The following is an 18963-nucleotide window of genomic DNA, read 5'->3' on the forward strand; positions in this document are numbered from 1 at the left end:
CAGAATTCTGAGTTTAATCTCAGAATTCTGAGATTAAACTCAGAATTCTGACCAGTTGACAGTCAGAACTGTTTTTTTGTTGACAGTCAGAACTGTTTTTTTTTTTTCCAGTGGCCCTAATCCTCTTCCGTATATTTTAAATACACATTCTGCATGTTTTGTTATAAAGCATAGAAACTTCTTTTAAATGCTTCATTTGCCCTCTACTTGGATTATAGAAAATTGCAAACAGGAATTTTTTTATATGGCTTTCTTTCTTTTTGAAATGTTTCTTTAAATGTTGTTTCTCTTTGCTTTTTTTTTTGCAGTATGAAAAATCCCTGCTGGAAAAGTGCATGGAGCTGACTAACATCACGGAGAGGTAACAGACACAATAATAAATCTAAGAAAAATAAGAAAAAAGTAGAAAGATCTACATTCTATGAAAAAGACAAATCTTAAATGAACAACACATCAGAAATCAAAATCCAACATGCATTTACTAATTGAAGATGCAAAAAAAGAGAAAACATTTGTTTATAATTCGTAAAGCTCAAATCCATTTTATAAAGTACATTTAAAAAGAGAAAGTTTGCTTGAATGGCTGTAAATGCTAAAAAAAATGTAATAAAAATAGAAACACGTTAAAACACACGAAACTTCAATCGATTTTCAAAAGAGTCAAAAATAGAGCAGAGACAATATAGTAAGTAGCACATCCACATGATCAAAAATAATTGAAATAAAAAAAAGATTTTAATAGACACTTAGAAACAGGAAGTGGGGATTCCTGACTAAAGTTTAAAGGCGGTTTGTTTTAAAGTTTGGGAGCCTCAACAGAAAAATCTTGACCTCCCTGAAAACCCTTTAGCTGTCATGATCACGCCGGTGACCCCATTGACCCATTGACCTGCATGCGACAGTATTTGGGGTGACAGTTAAAGGGTTAAACGTCTGCCTAGTTTTTGTGGCGACTAAACCACAAGTGGGGCCCGTTATTATCCGAGATAAGCCAGACTTGTTCAGTGTTTTCCAACAAAAGTGTCATAAACTTCAAAATATTTCCACTTCTATGAAATTGCAGTTACACCTAACATGGGCCAATTTGGGTTCTAAAAACTAGAACCTCTCCGCAATAAACAAATCAAAGACGGACGGTTTAAGTAGCTTAACTCGGTTAATATTACAGGCGGTTTCTTCAAATTCAGTACGAAGCGCCACTTTTAATGACTGCTGCAGTCTCTTTAGTGGAGCGCACTTTAACTGTTCTGACCTGCTGTAAATGTGATCCATAGCCTGACACCGGCTCCTGGCGCCGTTCCTGGGGAATCTTAGCCCTCCCATCACGGGCAAGGGGCCTCCAGTTCATTAATATTCTTGGGTTTGTGTGCTTCTTGTTTTTTTTTAATTCCCACCAGAGTCTGTATTGGAGTTCAAGTTATGAAGGCCACTCCGTTATGATCCAGGATTTCTTCTGAAAACGAGCCGCGGCCGACGATGAGGTCCAACGTTGTGTTTGAAGGTCTGGGGATGAAGTCTGTCTTTTTCTCCCAGCACCTTCCTCCTATTTTATTAATCCCTTTATTCTGACAGAATACAGACAATATGTCTTTGCAAAATATCTGCTAAACTAAGTGTTACTTTTGACATTCTGATTTCTTTTTTAAGGTTTTCAGACATAGAAAATCATTCAACTTTTTTGCAAAAGAGGATTTTCTTCTTCAGGGTGTTGATATTTGTGGAAAACAGCAACAACAAACAAAAGATTGAATATATGTAATTGGTACTTTTAATGTCGATTTTGTGGAAATTGAGTGGAATTGAAAAATATGAAAAACTGTTCAACTTTCAATTTCTATTATGACAGTTCATTATTTGACGGAGCAGTATTGTGTAAAATGAGCTTTTTTGAGTTTACCTCATGTTATTCTCTCACCACAAACATATCTGGAGAGTTGCTTTGATTATTTCATTCATGTTTGAGAAATTCTTTCATTTCCCTGTTAAAGGGTTGATACAGGTTGTGATGACTTTCTGATTACAGAGTCTCAGAAAGAGCAGGAGTTACATACATATATATATATATAATTTTTTTTAAAAACGTTACATAGTGCAGCTTTAATGTAGACCAGCAAACTGTCAACTCTTCTTTTTACAGATTGTTTTTCACTTGCTGATGATCACTAAAACATGGGATTGAGGACACATAGTTTCTATATAATTTCTGGTCTATTCAAGTTTTACTAAATGTCATCTGCATCTTATAGAAATATAAACTGATGTGTCATGTTCACCAGAGGTCACTTCAAAGTAAATAAATAAATAAATAAATAAATAAATAAATAAATAAATAAAATGTGTTTCATATCATTTGGAATCAAACAGCATTTACTTAATTTTCCCCATGACTGTGTGTGAAGATATTTGAACGTTTTTCCTGCAGGTGCCTTCACACAGACGATGAATTCTTCCTTAAATCCATGAGGGAGGCGATCCACGAGATCCTCACTGACGTCAGTGATTCCTTCAGCAACATGATCGACATGGCGCTGGCCAACGAGATCCGGGTCGGTGACTGTTTATTTACCTGCGTCCCAAAGTTTTACCCGTCATGCTGACTTTATAGTGACAGAGTAACTTTAAGCCACAGAGCAGAGAAACAGCAGCAGGAGCTTCATGCCTGCAAGTTAATTACAGGAAAAGCTGGTAGAGACTTGCAGCTGTAACTACAATGAGTGGTTAAAATGGTTTCCTATGTGTAATACTGAAGAATTTGAGTAAGAGAAAAATCGAATTAATGTGATTTTAACAAGTCGTACCTTTATTTGAATTCATCCCCTTGTCGTCAATCTGTTTGTCTTCTGTCACCCAGAGGTGACCTGAAGTCTCATCTTCCTTGCAGGTTCTGATCAAACAGATCGAGTCGTCAGACTGTGTTCAGACTATCGGCAGCGCCATCAGCAACCTGCTGTCTCTCACCCAGGACGGACCTCAGCTCTGCAGCATCATCGCCAAGGTAGTCCGGATAAACCAGCGCAGCCGATTGGCTGAGCTGCACAGGGGGGTTTATCCTGATAGGTTGAGATTAGTCTCAGAACTGGGATCTGTGGTGACTCACCGTTAGCGAATAGCCCCCAGTCAGACCAGAACACAACGCCACCACGCTCTTTCAGTACCAGATAAGACGAGACAGACCAGACAGCATGTCTCAAACGACCATTACCGTAGTTACCCTGCCTGCTTCTATGATTCCTTTGATAAGACTCATCCTGATGGCCACACACACACACGTATATATACCTGTGCGCTTCCCTTACAGCCAGATTGCGAGATCAATACTGTCAGCTCCCATTAGCGGTGGACATAGATCACAATTGCAGTTTGCACACATGCCTTTACCTGCCCATCCACTCATATTTAACTCCCTGTGCAGCGCCGCAGACCGAACCGTCAGGTGAGGGGGGGGGGAGCCCGGCCGCTAATGAATACCCTATACAAAACACGTCCACCTGTTATCTTCCTGCTGTCTGTCACGCTAGCTCTCTGAGGTACGGATCATCCGCCTTGTGTCAGATCTCTTCGTCACGTTTTAATTTTCCTACTAACTTTACTCACCTGCTTGTTCGGAGTTTGTTGGCTGGGAGGGGGCAGAGTAAATTACGTCTTAGTCCAGTACTTCTAAGAATGGCTGTAAATGACATCAATGGACGGCATAGAGAAGCATTGTTATGACAACTGAAGAAAGGTCAGAAAGAGTAGGAGCTTCTTAAAGAGACAGAGGACCATTTTAAGGCGTCAGATGCAAAGTTAAATTCCTTTAATTTATTTTAGATATTTCCATAACAACTGAAGGTAATGTAGTGACTTGATAGTGCTGTAAAGTGGAACTATGTGGCTAGAAAATATATAACACCGGCCTTTTAAATATGTCTGTGCAGAAACACACTAAAATATGTGTTCGGATATTTAGCAACGAATGAATAAACAACTTTAAATATGGAGAGAAATTCACCAAAATGTCACACTGATCATCCTTAAATCTCAGAATTGGACTTGTTACAGTGGCATGATGTTGGAGCAGCTCTGTTATGTTTTAATTATGATTTTGAGGGCAGCGTTGCATGTTTGGGTGACTGTTTCCTCTGGTTTTGGATGCTGTGTAGCTGGAAGGAAGTTTACTCTCACTTTTTTTTATTTCAGTCCAATGCTTTGATGTGTAACTGTAGCAACAAAGTATTTGTTTTTTACAACTCGGAGCAACTTGTTAGCATCTCAAAAGCTAGAATAGGACTCAACAATCCCACCTAGACAGGAATTTAAGGAAAAGCACCAAAACAAATGAGCAGTGCGTTGTCATCCAGAACATGCTACTATGGGTTCATCTCTGCTGGAAAATTCAGCTGTTAGCATGTCATACACTGCAAAGACACAAAATCTAAGTTTTTATGTCTAGTTTCTAGTGCAAACCCGTTAGTACATGTAAATTAAGACAAAAATTATTTGAAAGTAAATTTCTTGCAAGATGTCTGAGCTTGTTTTAAATCACTAATTCTTGAATACAAATTAAAAAGGACTAGTTCCATCTATAACAAGACATTTTATTTGTTTTTTGTGAAGAAAAGTGGAGCTAGTACTTATGTATCTGAATTATTGACTTTACATGAGCTTATTCATCTTGCTGAAAAGTAACTTTTAAATGGTTTTTTGTCTTAATTCAAGTGTGATACGATATTTACACTGGAAGGTAGAAAAAAATTATTGGTAACAATTTGTGTTTTTACAGTGCAACAGTCATACAGGCTGTCATACAGCAGCTGTCTTCAGTCAGAGGCCTCTTCAGATGTGTTGCAAGACTGACTGCTACCAGAGATCCTCCCTCCCCACAGCTCAATCCTTCACAGCGACTCTTTGAAGTTACTTGGAGTTACGATATTCGGTTTTCATTTGGGACAAATAAAGAATTTTTGAATTTTACTGAATTGAGTTATTAGAAGACACAAAGTCAAGCCTTTGCTGCCCAGACGTTTCTGACTGCATAGAGCATGCCAGCCCACCATGTGGTCCCTGCTTCAAACAAGTCGTTTGCTCAGCGTCGCGTCATCTCAAAGAAAATTACTTAAACTCTCACTGACAAGGTTTCTGCTTGTATATCTTGTTCTAAATCACCTCCTTTCCTGCCAGCGAGCTCAGCGGAGCAGAGGGAATGATTCATAAAACTATGAGACGGAAACAAATTACACGCAGTGTGGGCCCGTATAGCTGGGGAGACACGGATGGAGACGCATGAAGTGTGAGCGGAACAGTCCTCCGAGGGATCCATTTAGGGAATGAGGGTGAAATGGGTGGAAGAGACGGGGAAGTAGCGAACGAGAAGCCCAGCAATCTGTGAAAAGTGGGAGATACTCGGAGGGAGAGAGAGAGAGAGAGAGAGAGAGAGACGCAAAAGATATTTCCTCTAAAACCAGCCATCGTCTGGCTTTACAGTAGCAGAAATGATCACTTTTTCAGTGATATATGGGGCCACATTGCAGATTTGCTGCTGGAGCTCAGAAATATTTCCAACACATCCACATAGATTGTTTTACCTTAATTAGAAAAAGGACAGTGAAAGGAGGGGTGGGGGTAAGGATAAGAAGAATAAGAGTCAGAGCGAAACTGGCAAGAAGCCAAACTATAAACTGTAAGCTAGATAGGATTTACAGTTCTGGTCAGAAGTTTATACGCACTCATCATCGACATAAATATCCTAACAATTCTGAGCTCCTTAATAACGGCAGTGCTCCTAAAAGAGTGAGTAAAGTTCAGTTATTTTGATAGCATGCATTTCCATTCACAGAAATGCACTGGGAATAATTATTTGATGCCTTTCTGAGGAGTTTTCTCTGGGACTAAAGTCTGGAGATTGGATTGGTGTCTTCGTGATGTTAATCTGATTGATCTGGAGCTAAGGTGTTACTCATTTATTGCGCTTGAGGTTGTTGTGATGTTGGACCCATCAATCTCCAGGGTAATTCCTCTTCTGCATGAAGCAATCTGATATGTGATGAGAAAACCATGAACAAGTCTCGTTTTGAGTTATTTGCTGATTCTGGAAGTGTGGATTCTTAGCTTTCTAATGACGTCAAATAAAAAATGAATAAGATATAACCATTTAAATGTTGACACTTTGCAAACAGGGCTAGTGAGAAAACAGGCCTCAGAGATCCAGAAGAATTGTACTCAGACTTGATGGGCCACCTGTTGGTGTTATAGCAAAGACTGTTCATTTACATTACTTTATATTAATCCCACCCCCAATATTGACTGTCAACTGGTACAATTGGGATGTCATGCCAGTTGAAGGCGTGCAGAGACAAAGTGTGCCTGGTTATAAAAATATATATTTTTAGATGTTTTCTGCTTTTGTTCCATTTTCCAACAAAGCTGTGAGTTTCTGTTTCAAGATAGAGACAGAAGCTCACTATCTTCTGCTGCCAAAAAAGTCTTTGCTATGAAGTCACATGTGAACTCTGACCTCTAGGGTTGTACGTTGCCTTTGTATAACATGTTAGACAATGTTTTCTTTCAGCATGACGCCTTTTGAAAACTTCATGGTTTTTCCACCAAATACAGATTTCTTAACTCTTCCTGAGTTAAAACATTAGTTTTGTTGTTTCTAAATGGATATGAACTTGTTTTCTTTGCATTATTTGAGGTCTGAAAGCGCTGCGTCTTTTTGTTATTTTGACCATTTCTCATTTTCTGCTAATAAATACTTAATGTTTGCTTGAAATTTTGGAGACATGTTGTCAGTAGTACATAGAATAAAAGAACAATATTCATTTTACTCAAACATATATCTATAAAAAGTAAAATCACAGAAACTGATCATGGTAAGTGGTCTCTTAATTTTTTCAGAGCTGTATGTCGGATACAATTGTATAAAAAACATTTCTGTAACTTGATGTCTGACTCAACGTACGTTTCAGTGTATACTGACTTGATTTCAGTGATTTTATGTCCAAAACAACCCATAAAATCCGATGGCATTTCTCTTTAGTGCAGTTATTTTTGGTGATGGCTTGACTCCGGACAGGCGTCTGCTGATTGTTACGGTACTCACAGGAACGGTAGACCTTTGATCACCCTGGAGATGATTGTTGCCTCAGTCTTTACTATTTTGGCCCTTCTCTGATCCATTAAACTGGTAGTTTTTCATTTTCTTCCACGCCTTTTTGGTTTTGGCTACCAATCTAAAGCCTCTGACATCACTGCAGTCGTCTGAAACAACCAACTAGACCTCAATGTTTCAATATTAATGCCTTACAACCAGGATGTAGAACATCTGTTGCCTTCGTCCCTAAAACACGGCGTGCTGTTTGGACACCTGCTCTTTCACATAATCCGGTTGTACAGAATCATCTCCATGCATATTGAGACGGCTGAGTCTGTTAGTTCCCCATTACTTCGCCACAGCTGGTAGGGAATTATTTGAAATGTTGGAATATGATTTTAACCAGAAACAGTAAACCGATCTGGGGAGTGATGTGGATCTGGTTTTCTCATGTACACCACTACATATACATACATTACCACTAATGTATGGGTAAAAGCCCAAATAGCAAGTCATACCTCGAACACATGGGTTTTATAGCAATCCACAAGACTCTGGTGTTACTCCAGCAGGGATGTGTTCCTTTCAATTCGATTGGCTTCTTGGCAAGGCATTGGCTTTAAAGCATGGCTCAAACAAATTTAAAGAGGCTGCAGGTTAGCGTTTTGGGAAGACCATCGCGTCCTATTTCTGTTGGAATCTTTAATCTTGATGAAGAAATTTGAACCGTCGGACCCAAACTGTTCCCCCCTCCAAATGAAACGAATCCTTTAAGTTGGACTGAACTTTGCAGCTGCTAACAGGAACAAGCCAAAACTTTTCCTCAGAATAGATTTAGCTGCTTCCTTCATGCAGCTGCACGTTAGGCAAGAAAAAATGTGTTTTAGACCCAGAGCGAGGCCTTTCACCTCAACGAAGAGGGAAAGAGTTTTTCAAAGTGAGGCAACTGTCAAGCATGGTGATGCTTGGTGTGTTACTGTCAGTTTAGAATGAGTGGGATAGTAATAATGAAAACAATAATATGATAATGGCTGTAAAAAGTGCCTTTGCAGCTATATTAATCAGCCACAACCAGAGCTCATCATGATTGATTTGTGAAAGCAATTAAAATGGTACAACATTCAAGGGGTGAATACTTTTCACATGTGTGGATAAAACTACATCAAATATCATTCAACGTGTGCACCTTTATTTGTCTTTTTACAAATCACCATCTGCATAATCTATGAGAATGAAGTCATATGAGAATAAAGTTATAAAGTTACGAGAATAAAGTCAAATTATGAGATTTTTCTTTAATGTATTACAATTTTAATATTATTTTATTATGGCTTTGTTCTCATTGTTACGACTTTATTCTAGCATCACTTTAACTTTGTTCCTTTCACTTAATTTTTTAATTTGTATTTTGTTTTTTTAGTATAGCCCTAATAAGCCGTCAAAGTAATCAGCCACAATAGGGGAAAAAATCATATAAAATCCCTTTACTTGCTAATTATGCTTGGGCCAAAATGAACATCTGAAATATAATCAGCAAAAGATAGAAGTAAATCTATTTGGAAAGAAAAGTTTTCCACCTTTATACACACTGAAAAATAAAACGAGTCCTTTTCAGATCCAGCTGGATCGTTTTGTTTTTTTTTGTTTTTTGTTTTTTTTTTAATATCTTCTGCCTTCATAGCGAAACAACAGGGACAAACCTGAGCATCCTGAATCAGAAGCCTGAGCTTTTCCACAGCGTGTGTGACGGCGGCGACAGTCCTGCCAGGTAACGCAGAGCGGGACTGCGTAGGCAGCGAACAGGGAAGAGCGGTCAGGCTGGAGGGCAGGATGATTAACCACTCCAAGCCTCAGCGGCACGGCCCCAGCACAACACGAGACATGCCAGTCCAGCATAATGGCCTTATTAGGATAATGGTGGTAGTTACAGGCTTCGTCTTCCTCCAGGTAATTCCAGCCGTGTGCACGGGGGGATACAATTCATCCGCTCCTAATCCGTTTCGACAGAGGGACGCTTTCACACCGAACACGGAACGAGTGAAGAAGCTATTTTTGTTTGTTTACACCAAGCAAAAGAGAAAATGCCCGCTATTACCGACTTGCAAATCTATTTTATTTCATTTTTTTCTCAGCTAGCTGGTTTCCATTCATGGGACATGCATAGTTTTACTTGTTTCAGCTGACATCAGAAATTGCAGGAGGGATTTGAGAGGTTCTGCAGCTGGCTGGCTCGCCGAGAGGAGCCAGCCAAATCCGCTGGCCATCTCAGGTCCCTTGGACTCTCCAGGGCCAAGAGCGACGCTGCTGGCTCTGGATCCGGGTAGCAAGGAGCACTTTGACGTGTCATTTTGTCCAATTATGCACGTCCACAAGACAAAAGCGGACGGTGACGTGTGGCGTCTCATTTTGTTACGAGAAAGTGTGACGTCGGCTCTGGAGAGGAGGAGACATTTAGTTTGAGTTTGAGGCTGAAAGTTTTCCCTCTACTAGCAGCACCTATTATATAACACTGAGTATTACTTTCATACTAAGAAAAGATTTAAAAGAACAAAATATAATTACAAAATTAAAGTCAGATTATTACAAGAATTAGGTCATACGAGAATAAAGTCGAGATATGAGAGTAAAGTCAAAATAAAATGAGAACAAAGTCGTAACAATACAATAATAATGTAATTATATGTGAATAAAGTCATAAAATTACAACAATAAAGTCAAATGAGAATAAAGTCAAAATAATATGAGAATGAAGTCATAATATTACGAAAATAAAGTTTTTATTCCCGCAATACAGTCTACTCTATAGTATTCTTGTAACACAGAGGCCACTTTTCTTAGTTTCTCTTCAAGATGGGAACGACAAAAGAACATGAAGAAAATCAGATATTCACTAAATCTCATAAGACAGCAAATACCAACCAAAGAAAGCTGATTTCTGGGTTTTCTATCAGTGACTCAGTCAGAAACCAAACCGTCTGGAGTTTTATTCGAGGTTGCAGGTTGGAAAGAGACAACAGGTGTTGCAGGCCGTGGAGGTGTGAGGCCGGCGTCTCTTCAGGTTAACACATCCAGACAGCTGCTACACAGATCGCGTGGGAATATCCTTAGTTCCGAATCTGAAGCATCACGCAAAGTCACATCCTGAATGTAGCACAATACAACGCTTGTTCTCTACAGCCCTCTCACATCAGATCAGCTGGCAGGTTTGCAGAAGATATAATGGGAAATTCATCCCAGGGCAGAAACTACAAAGTCCATAGACCTGAATGAAGCAGTGAGTGTTTTCATTAGTGGGTCGTCTGTTTACAGACTAAAACAAGCTTCTCTCTAGGACATTTTATAAACTTCCCAATGACCGCAGGAAATAAGCACCAATGAAAAATAATTCTGACAAAACAGTGAATAAAATATGAGTAACATATGTTATCGTTGCCATCTCATTGATTACTGCAGCTGATAATCAATTACTTCAATACGCATGCAGGTCAGTTTCATGAATCGATTGGCCCCGAGTCTTAACAAGTCTTTCTTGATGGCTGTAGATTAAATGGTGTTTTCCATTTGCGTACAGGAAGGAGCTGTGGTGGCCCTGTTCAAGATCTGCAGGCAGGACCGCTTCAGAGACCTCTACGCTCACTCTCTGAGAACGGTGGCTTCCATCTGCTGCGTGGAAGAGGGCATCAACCAGCTGGACAAGGTACATCAGTCTCTAACACACACAGTTTCCTTTATCCACTTGTGAGGAACATCTTCTCCATCTGTTTTATAGCGTGTTCAAAAGAATGAAGTCTGAGTGACTTCAAGCCCAAACATCCATCTACACTCTACACTACACTACATCTCTTTAACTTCAAGACGGCATCATGGGAGTAACATTTCTCTCATTTTTCTCTTCAGTTTCTTACGAATCTCATGGTTATCCTGGGTCAGGTGGGATTGAGGGAAGTCTAAATCTGTGGAATATGCTCAGAAATCTTCCAAAGGGCATTAACTCTGACTCCTTTCGATCTCACTGGATCTCCCGCTGGATGATGACACTCTTACCCTTAACTCTACAGCTGGATGAGGCCACCCTACGAAGGAATGGAATAATATTTCTAGTGCTTCAATCCAGAATTTTATTCTTTCAGTCATGTTGTATCTCTCATGTCCATAAGTTAGGGGTAGCTTATATTATATATATGTAGCCTATATATCAGTTATTTGAGTATCACTGCCTCTCCACACTTAGATTGAAACCATTTTAGCGTACGTTAAAGGTCGTTGCTGGAAGACATCAACAGAACTACCTCATCTGCAAAACGTACATCTAGGTAGAAAGATACGGGTCTAAAGGATATTTTGGGCTTCTGATCCACTTTGCCACATGCTATAGAAAAATGGTTAGGCACGCCTTGGTGTAAGCAAGTTGGGTTTGTCACTGTTGCATCCAACCTTTGTTTCACGCCTCTCTTCAGTACTTTCATATTTGTAGTCATTTGACTTTCTGAGAATGAATTTCCTAATAAGTTTTATGAAACTCTGCTGTGTAACTTTCAGACAATGAGAGAGACAACGTCTGCTATATTATGACTAGATGAAGTGAATGTCTGTTTACATGACTCCCAGTCAGGCCCTGTAGGACTTATTCATGCGGTCATTAGTTGGAGCTTCTGAATGCTAAGCTGACAGGTCAAACACCAGGACCGTACTGAGCTGAATTGTCCAACCCTGTTGGCGTTTGTGCATGCAAAACAAAGAGGGCGTGGCAGGCAGAGAGAAAGCTAATGAGACATCCCTTATTGTCTGTCCTCCTTCATTCTCTGCGGAGAGTACGACCAAAAATAAACAGCAGCCGAGCCGGAGAGACAAAACGCAACATGATCCCGGCGAATAATGATGCCGCAGCGGTGTCTGTTGGCGGAAAGAGCAGCTGGTAATGGCAGGAGTTATCCAACTGTGAAGACGCTTCGTCGCGAAGCGAAGTCCGCCCTGGATTAGCAAACCAGTCCCGAAGGGGGGGCTGTCAGGCGGGTCTGAGCTACGGAGCGCTACCCGCCGATCGTTCAGGCTTGAGAAAGACACCTGTCTATGTTGAGCTAGGAAAGATGCAGGTGTAGAGAAAACTCCAGCACTTACTGCCGTCATTACGATGCTACGTTGTGGAAGGTTCCTCATTGATAAGGGATGAAGTAGAAAGGAAGACAGTGGTGTTTGTTTTGGAAGTTTGAAGCTATGTGGAGTTTACCAAACACCAACTGTGTTGCTATAGTTACACTCTGTTTCTGGTTTCAAGGTGTACCAACACAAACGTTTTTCATCATGGTGTTCCTACAATATGTAGTCCTTTTAATGGCATGCCAGAGGAAGTGTCAGAGTGACATCACAGCCCCACCCCCACCTGTTGCTGAGCACTACCAGTTAGCCGGCAGAAGACGGCTGCTGGGCTTTCAAGAAAGAGAAATATGCATGTTTTGGAAAATAGTTTAAAAACAGACAGTAATTATGTGGAAAATAAAGGCTTGTTTGCTTTCAAAGTTCTTTACATAATAATAAAAAAATCACATAGTGATCAATTATGAAGCAAGCAATAAACATTACATTTAGTCAAATGCCATCATCAGAATTACTGATCAAGTTCCAGTTATTATGACTGGCAAGGTGAGTCTTTAGCCTGTATTTAGAGGAACTCAGTGCTCCAGCAGTTCTGCAGTTTGCTGGAAGTTTGTTCCAGATCTGTGGTGCATAGAAGCTAACAGCTGCATGTTTGGTTCTGGTTCTGGAGATTCACAGCAGACCAGAACCAGAAGACCTGAGAGGTCTGGGAGATTGTTACTATGACAACAGGTTTTTAAGGTATTTTGGTACTAAGCCAATACGTGATTTGTAAACAAACATACAAAATGTCCTTTTGTCTGCAGTTATTTCTTAGTTATCTGTTGAAAACAAACATTGTCTAAGTTGACTAAGTGAAAATTGCTGCATTACTTTTCATATCCTGTGTAAATATTGTCACAGACTGAAGCAGGCAGAGCATTTTTTGTTAAAGTCAAAGGCCTTTAGCTACAACACAAACTTTTTTCTAAGATAATAACATCAAAACATAAAAATATGTTTTGTCTTTGTTATTTCCTGATGCCGAGCTCCCAGGTTTACGTTGCGCCAACTTTCTTCTAACTTATCTGGCACGTCTGACGGTTATGTAAAGACGACCGGGCGAACAGATTAATGCAGATACATTTACTGTCCTGTAAACGAGGAGCTGGGGGAGCATCCAGTTTTACGAAGGAGAAGGGAGGAGGGCGGTCCTGCTGGCGGTGGGGTTGGGGGGGAGGATGAAACCGTAGATAAACGTGGGCGTGGAGAGCGAACGGTTCCACGTCAGTGGGCCGCTGTTGCGCGGTGCTGCTGACGTCCGCAGAGACAAAAATAGGAAGTTGTCCTGTGAAGCTCGGCGGGCTGATGCTCGTCTGCAGATAAGACTGACAGGTGTGGAAGGCTGAGAGCTGACAGCCGGCTCCACTTGAGATGTTTGTTGGTAAACTTTTAGTTTTCAAACATATCTGGTTGGAGGCTGAGCTCCCAGCAGCTTCTGGTTCATTCTGTTCCCACATGAGAAATGTGACTGCTGCTGGGACCTGTGACAGCAGTGTCAGAAACAGCTAATTAATATGCAAAGCTAATTAGTTTTCCCCACACGCATGTAGGTTAACCCCCCCAAAAAAATGCATTTTAGTTTATTCTGCTGTGTTTTGCAGTGTGTATTCATTCAAACATTTACAGCTTATCATTGAGGTCTAATACAGGCGCAGGTTAACAGATGTTTGCCGGTGCGCTTTAAACTGAACAACACTGCCCCCTGGTGGATGATCGGTACTAAAGCATGACAGTCTCTGGAATCGGCTCTGTAGGGATTCCTAAACTTTTCCTTAACATGGCACCCGAACAAGGATTAGCTTCTGGAAGCTAAGCCCATTTCCAAACCCACAGACATGATGCTACAAAATATGTAAAGAAACATCAACTTTTAGAACTTTTAGAATCAACTGTTTAACAAAACTGCTGCCTCATACTTTCTGATTTTAAATGGTCATGAGTTCTTAAGGGGTTTTTGCAGCAGTGTGAGAAACTTTTTTGAGGCCCTTTTGAGGCTCCTAGCTTGAAGAGCAAAGCAGCTTAATAAATTTGACTGGGAGCCAATCAGAAACACGAGCATAGAAAATAACACTTCATTAAGTTATTTTAACTTATATTTTATAATAATGACTTATAAAACTTATATAAAACTTAGAAAAAAAGCTTTTTAAAAAATCGAATTAAAAATTTTTYTTWTKTTTTTTTTTTTTTTTTTTTTTTTTKCAGTTTTTAAAAAAAATTGCTTTAACTGATTTCCTCTAACATTCTGAGGCCTCCACAGCGCCCCATGGTGGCCAGAGCAACTACTTTGAAAGATACTGCTCTAACATCACTCATGAAAGTAAATGCTGAACTTTGCTAAAAGTATTTTTCCACAATCTTCCGTGTATTTCATAGGATTTAATTAAGTTTAGTGTGAAGTGTTGCTCAGAACCTTGCTGCTGCTCACATGTTGGTCCAGTAAGTTGGTTTAAAAGTCTAGACCTGTTGATTAGTTGAAAGTTTTGAGGATGACCGTCCGCAAATGAACAGTGGGTTTTCATTTGGTTTCTTTAACCTGAAACCTCAACAGTGAAGGTGTTGCTGCAGGAATGCTTGTTTTAAAGAGGCAGTATTGCATAAAATTGACTTTGTTAAGCTTCATATCATGTTATAATGTTTTTGCCTCATCAAAAACGTACCAGGAGTGTTCCCTTGATTTTTTCATGCCTATTTGAGCGATCCTCTAATCTCCATGGTAACCATTGATACCATTGCAACTGTGGCTGTCCAAAACGCCTGGGTGGACCTCGCTCTGCCTTCGAGGCGCCTCCGTTTCCAAGCTTTCAGCTCACGCATCACCCCTCCCCCCGCGACTCCCCCGCTCAACTCCTTCAGACTAGCTAGCAGCAATTAGCAAACACCAGCTGAGCTAATTATAGGAGCTTCCTCTCAGTGCAACGCTGGTTGTGAAAGGGTTAATAGAGGAGCCATCTTGTGATGACTTCCTGAAGGTGGAGTTTCAGAAAGAGTTTCTTAAAAAGACTGAGGCCCAATTTAAGGGCGTTAAATTACTAAATCTGATTCATTTCTTTTAGATTTTTTAACAAGTCAAGGTAACAGCTTCTTGATTGTGCTACAAAAATGATCAGATGTTGCTGAAAAACACATAATGCTCCCCTTGAAGAGGCCAGTTTCCCACTGACCTAGTCCGGTGTGTTTGTGACCAACCTGCAGGTGGACGGGATCCTGTGCCTGGCAGACATCTTGACCGATGAGAGCAGTGTGGAGGCTGCCCGGGCCGAGGCTGCGGCCGTGGTGGCCCAGATCACGTCACCCCACCACACCTCCACCCAGCACCTGGCCAGCTTCCTGGAGAGCATGCACGACATCGTCACAGCGCTCATCAGTGAGTGGTGACGCCAAAAACAATCTGCATCAAAAAAACTTTCTGTTCACACAAAAAAACGTCTATTTGTTTTCCAACAATTTGTTGCAGCAAATGTTGTTTTGTTGAGACTTAAATAGGTTGCTGTTTCCTCTGCCAGAGCTGTGCGAGAGCGCCTCCTGTGGCGAAGTGTTCCTCCTGGCCTCTGCGGCCTTGGCCAACATCACATTCTTCGACAGCATGGCGTGTGAGATCCTGCTGCAGCTGAACGCCATCCACATCCTGCTGCAGGCCTGCAAGGACCGCCAGAGAGTGGACACGCCCTACTCCAAAGACCAGGTACCGGAAGCAGCCGAAACCGGCCCCAGCACACACGCACACACTATTTACTCATCTTTTTTTTCTTTTTGCATCACTTCTACTTCAGGTGGTGACCATTTTGGCAAATCTTTCTGTTTTGGAGTCGTGTGCTTCTGAAGTCTTGCAGGAGCAAGGTAATCAGATTTACTGCTGCGGTTTCTCATTTTTTGTTTCCCATGTTTTTATTTTTTGTTATTGTAGACCTGGACCACAAACCACTTTTATCAATGAATCTAATTTTTGGTTTCTGAAAATTTACATTTTTTAACCAATTCATTTCTTGGGTTTTCATAGTTCATTGTGATGCCAGGGCGGCCATCTTGTTTGACAAGCGTGTTCCACAGCTTCTGTTTATTTGAACTTTGAATTCAGGTGAATTCTACGACAGAACGTTAGGCTAATATATAACAATGTATAACAATGTCAAATAATACTGGAATAGTTTTAATATTACCAGAATAAATTCAAAATGAAAATCTTGTGGTAAAAAACAAAAAAGAAAAAATGGGTCACCGTTGCATCTTTGATAATGTTCCCACTGCATAAGTAGTTCCCTCTTAGTAAACGTTCTCAAATCAAAAGTTTAAGAACTTTTCTGTGAATTTTTCGGTGTGAAATTAAATTTTTGTAACAAATGAAGATTTTCCTTCGGATTCATTTTAAATGCATCTCTGCTGTCATTCAGCATGTCGTCGTTTTATTAAAATAATGACCTAAGTTGTTTTTTTGACTTACAGTTTTTTCTACAAAAATAATAATCACCTTATTATGAAAAGATCATTCTGTATATATATATATATATATATATAACCCTCCTGCAAAAATTTGTATAAAAAAATATATGTGCTAAAACATTCACATAAGCTGAGTGAATGGAGTGTAGTTACTGTTTATTCCACCAGAGGGCAGCATCTAGTCATCTTTTGGAGTTTGCCTGACAAGAGTTTGAGTATTAGTTAGTAACTCATCTATTATTATATTTGTTCTGCTCATAAATTATTTATAAATAACCAACTTCACGCGACCTGAAGCATTCCTAATGTTTTGGGGATTAATTATTTTCCAAACTGCTCCTTATTATTACCATTTTAAAGTCTTTCTGCTGCGTAAAAGTGATGCTTCTGTTCTTTCTAAACGAGTCATTGTGTTTTTTCTCCCATCAGGAATAGAGAGGCTGCTGCTGCTGCTGGGGGAGAAACCGTCGTCCTCCAACCCGTCAGAGGTGGCTGCCTGCGAGCGTGTCCAGCAGAAAGCTGCGGTCACTCTGGCCCGGCTGAGCAGAGACCCCGATGTGGCCCAGACTGCCATCCAGCTGAAAGGTGAAAGGTTACGCCTCATTGGTTCTGCCCCTCCTTTAAAAAATTAAAAAATAAAAACGGTGGAAAAAACACAGCAGGAAAATGAAGTATTTAAAAAAGCAGAACTAAAAATGGCAACTGCTCTGAGTCCAGGGCTAATGATAACTTCAATGTTTTAAAAAAGTACAGCACAGTCAGTGAAAGAAACAAAGAGATGTAAACTAAGGCAAATGTGCAAAGATGCTTTTAAATGTTCCTCTTTTGTCACACACATTAGCTAGTTATTATGATCCATTTGTAAAAACAAAAACAAAAAAATGACCTCGTCAAACAGGTCCATGACTTATTACAATTATGACTTCCTGTGAATTTTATTTTTTTCCTACATGGTATAAATCAGCTTCGGTATCTTGGTAAATTGTGTGTTTTAGCCTACATGTATCAGATTGAGCTTGTTTGAATAAGAAAATTCACAATTAATTCAAACATGTGCACTCAGTTCTTGTTTAAAAAAAGTAATCAAATATGTTTGTTGTAAAATCAGTAAATATTGCGAAAAGAATAGTTCAAATGTGATATTCATCTTTAGCTGCATTTCCATTACAAATGAGCACAAAACGTGTTAATAAAACACAATTTTGCAATTTCGTTGTTTCTGTTAAATAAGAAACACAAGTAAAATTGTTAATTAGCTGGTTCACACAGTAAGTCAATAAAAAACATACACAGCCGTCATCCTCGAGCTACTTCCTCTCTTCTTCTTTGTCGTGTCCGCCAGTAGTAACATCCTGTTGTTGATCGCCTGACTCGTGATGGAGTAAAAAGTGTTTCTGTTGCAGTTTTGTGGAATACACTAATCTCGATACCACCAAACAACCACCTCATCGTAGCACAAAAACATTTTATTGAAAGTTTTTTTTTTTAAACACAGACATAAATCACAAATGTATTTGATAACTCTGTACCAGTACATCACACTTGTAACCAATAGCGTCACAAGCTAACAAACATGTATAAACAACACAACTTTAATTTGCTCAGTTTAATTAGGAGTATCGCAGACAATCTAAAATAAATAATAGAGAAACTGAAACTGACTATCTTGCTCAAACGTGTAAAAATAAACCTTCTTTCAAATGGTTCAGAAAGTGCAATTAGGCATTCCAAACATAATGTAAAATAAATAAATTATGACGTCGCTCAGCGTACAAACATAGAATTAGAGTGAATAGATCTGCCCTTGTGGATTGGCCACATTGTCACCAATATCGATGTATAATTTTTGTCAATATCAGGACCGATACAGATTTTGATATTGGATCGGTATGTCTCTAATGGAAATACAACTAGTGAACATAAAACTTCTCACCTGCTCTGAATGTCTGGTTTTATTTAAATCCTGTTCATTAGAAATGATAACAGACAAAACAAGCCACAGTGTTTCATGTCATTCTGAAGAGCTATATTCTTAGAAGTGAACGTGTGTGTGTGTGTGTGTTTCTCCACTGTGTTTAGCTGTCCCTCGTCTCATTGAGCTGTGCCGCTCCCCCACAGAGAGAAATAACAGTGACTCCGTTCTGGTGGCCTGCCTGGTAGGTGGAACATGTCGGCTGTTTCTATATGCTTCAGTGCTTGTTCTTTCAGAACTCCAAATGGCTTTCAAATGACCCTGTGTCCTCAAAACAAATAAAAAGTCTTTCAAAACATTCAAATTGCCTATTTCATTTAATGTCAGACATCCTCCTCTGTAG

General features: G+C 39.8%; 1 protein-coding gene across 3 annotated transcripts in view; it reads left to right on the plus strand.

The window, feature by feature from the left end:
- The window catches only part of insc (INSC spindle orientation adaptor protein), a 61446-nt gene that overhangs the window by 40304 nt on the left and 2179 nt on the right, over nt 1–18963 (plus strand). For all 3 annotated transcript variants that reach the window (XM_008410812.2, XM_008410814.2, XM_008410813.2), the window contains exons 4-12: nt 309–361; nt 2423–2546; nt 2882–2995; nt 10644–10769; nt 15404–15575; nt 15715–15893; nt 15982–16048; nt 17078–17233; nt 18728–18804. In XM_008410812.2, the coding sequence (XP_008409034.1) occupies nt 309–361; nt 2423–2546; nt 2882–2995; nt 10644–10769; nt 15404–15575; nt 15715–15893; nt 15982–16048; nt 17078–17233; nt 18728–18804 (1068 nt within the window). The remainder of the gene's footprint in view (nt 1–308; nt 362–2422; nt 2547–2881; nt 2996–10643; nt 10770–15403; nt 15576–15714; nt 15894–15981; nt 16049–17077; nt 17234–18727; nt 18805–18963) is intronic.

The sequence above is a fragment of the Poecilia reticulata genome, linkage group LG6, assembly GCF_000633615.1.
Source record: "Poecilia reticulata strain Guanapo linkage group LG6, Guppy_female_1.0+MT, whole genome shotgun sequence".
NCBI classification, from domain to species: domain Eukaryota; kingdom Metazoa; phylum Chordata; class Actinopteri; order Cyprinodontiformes; family Poeciliidae; genus Poecilia; species Poecilia reticulata.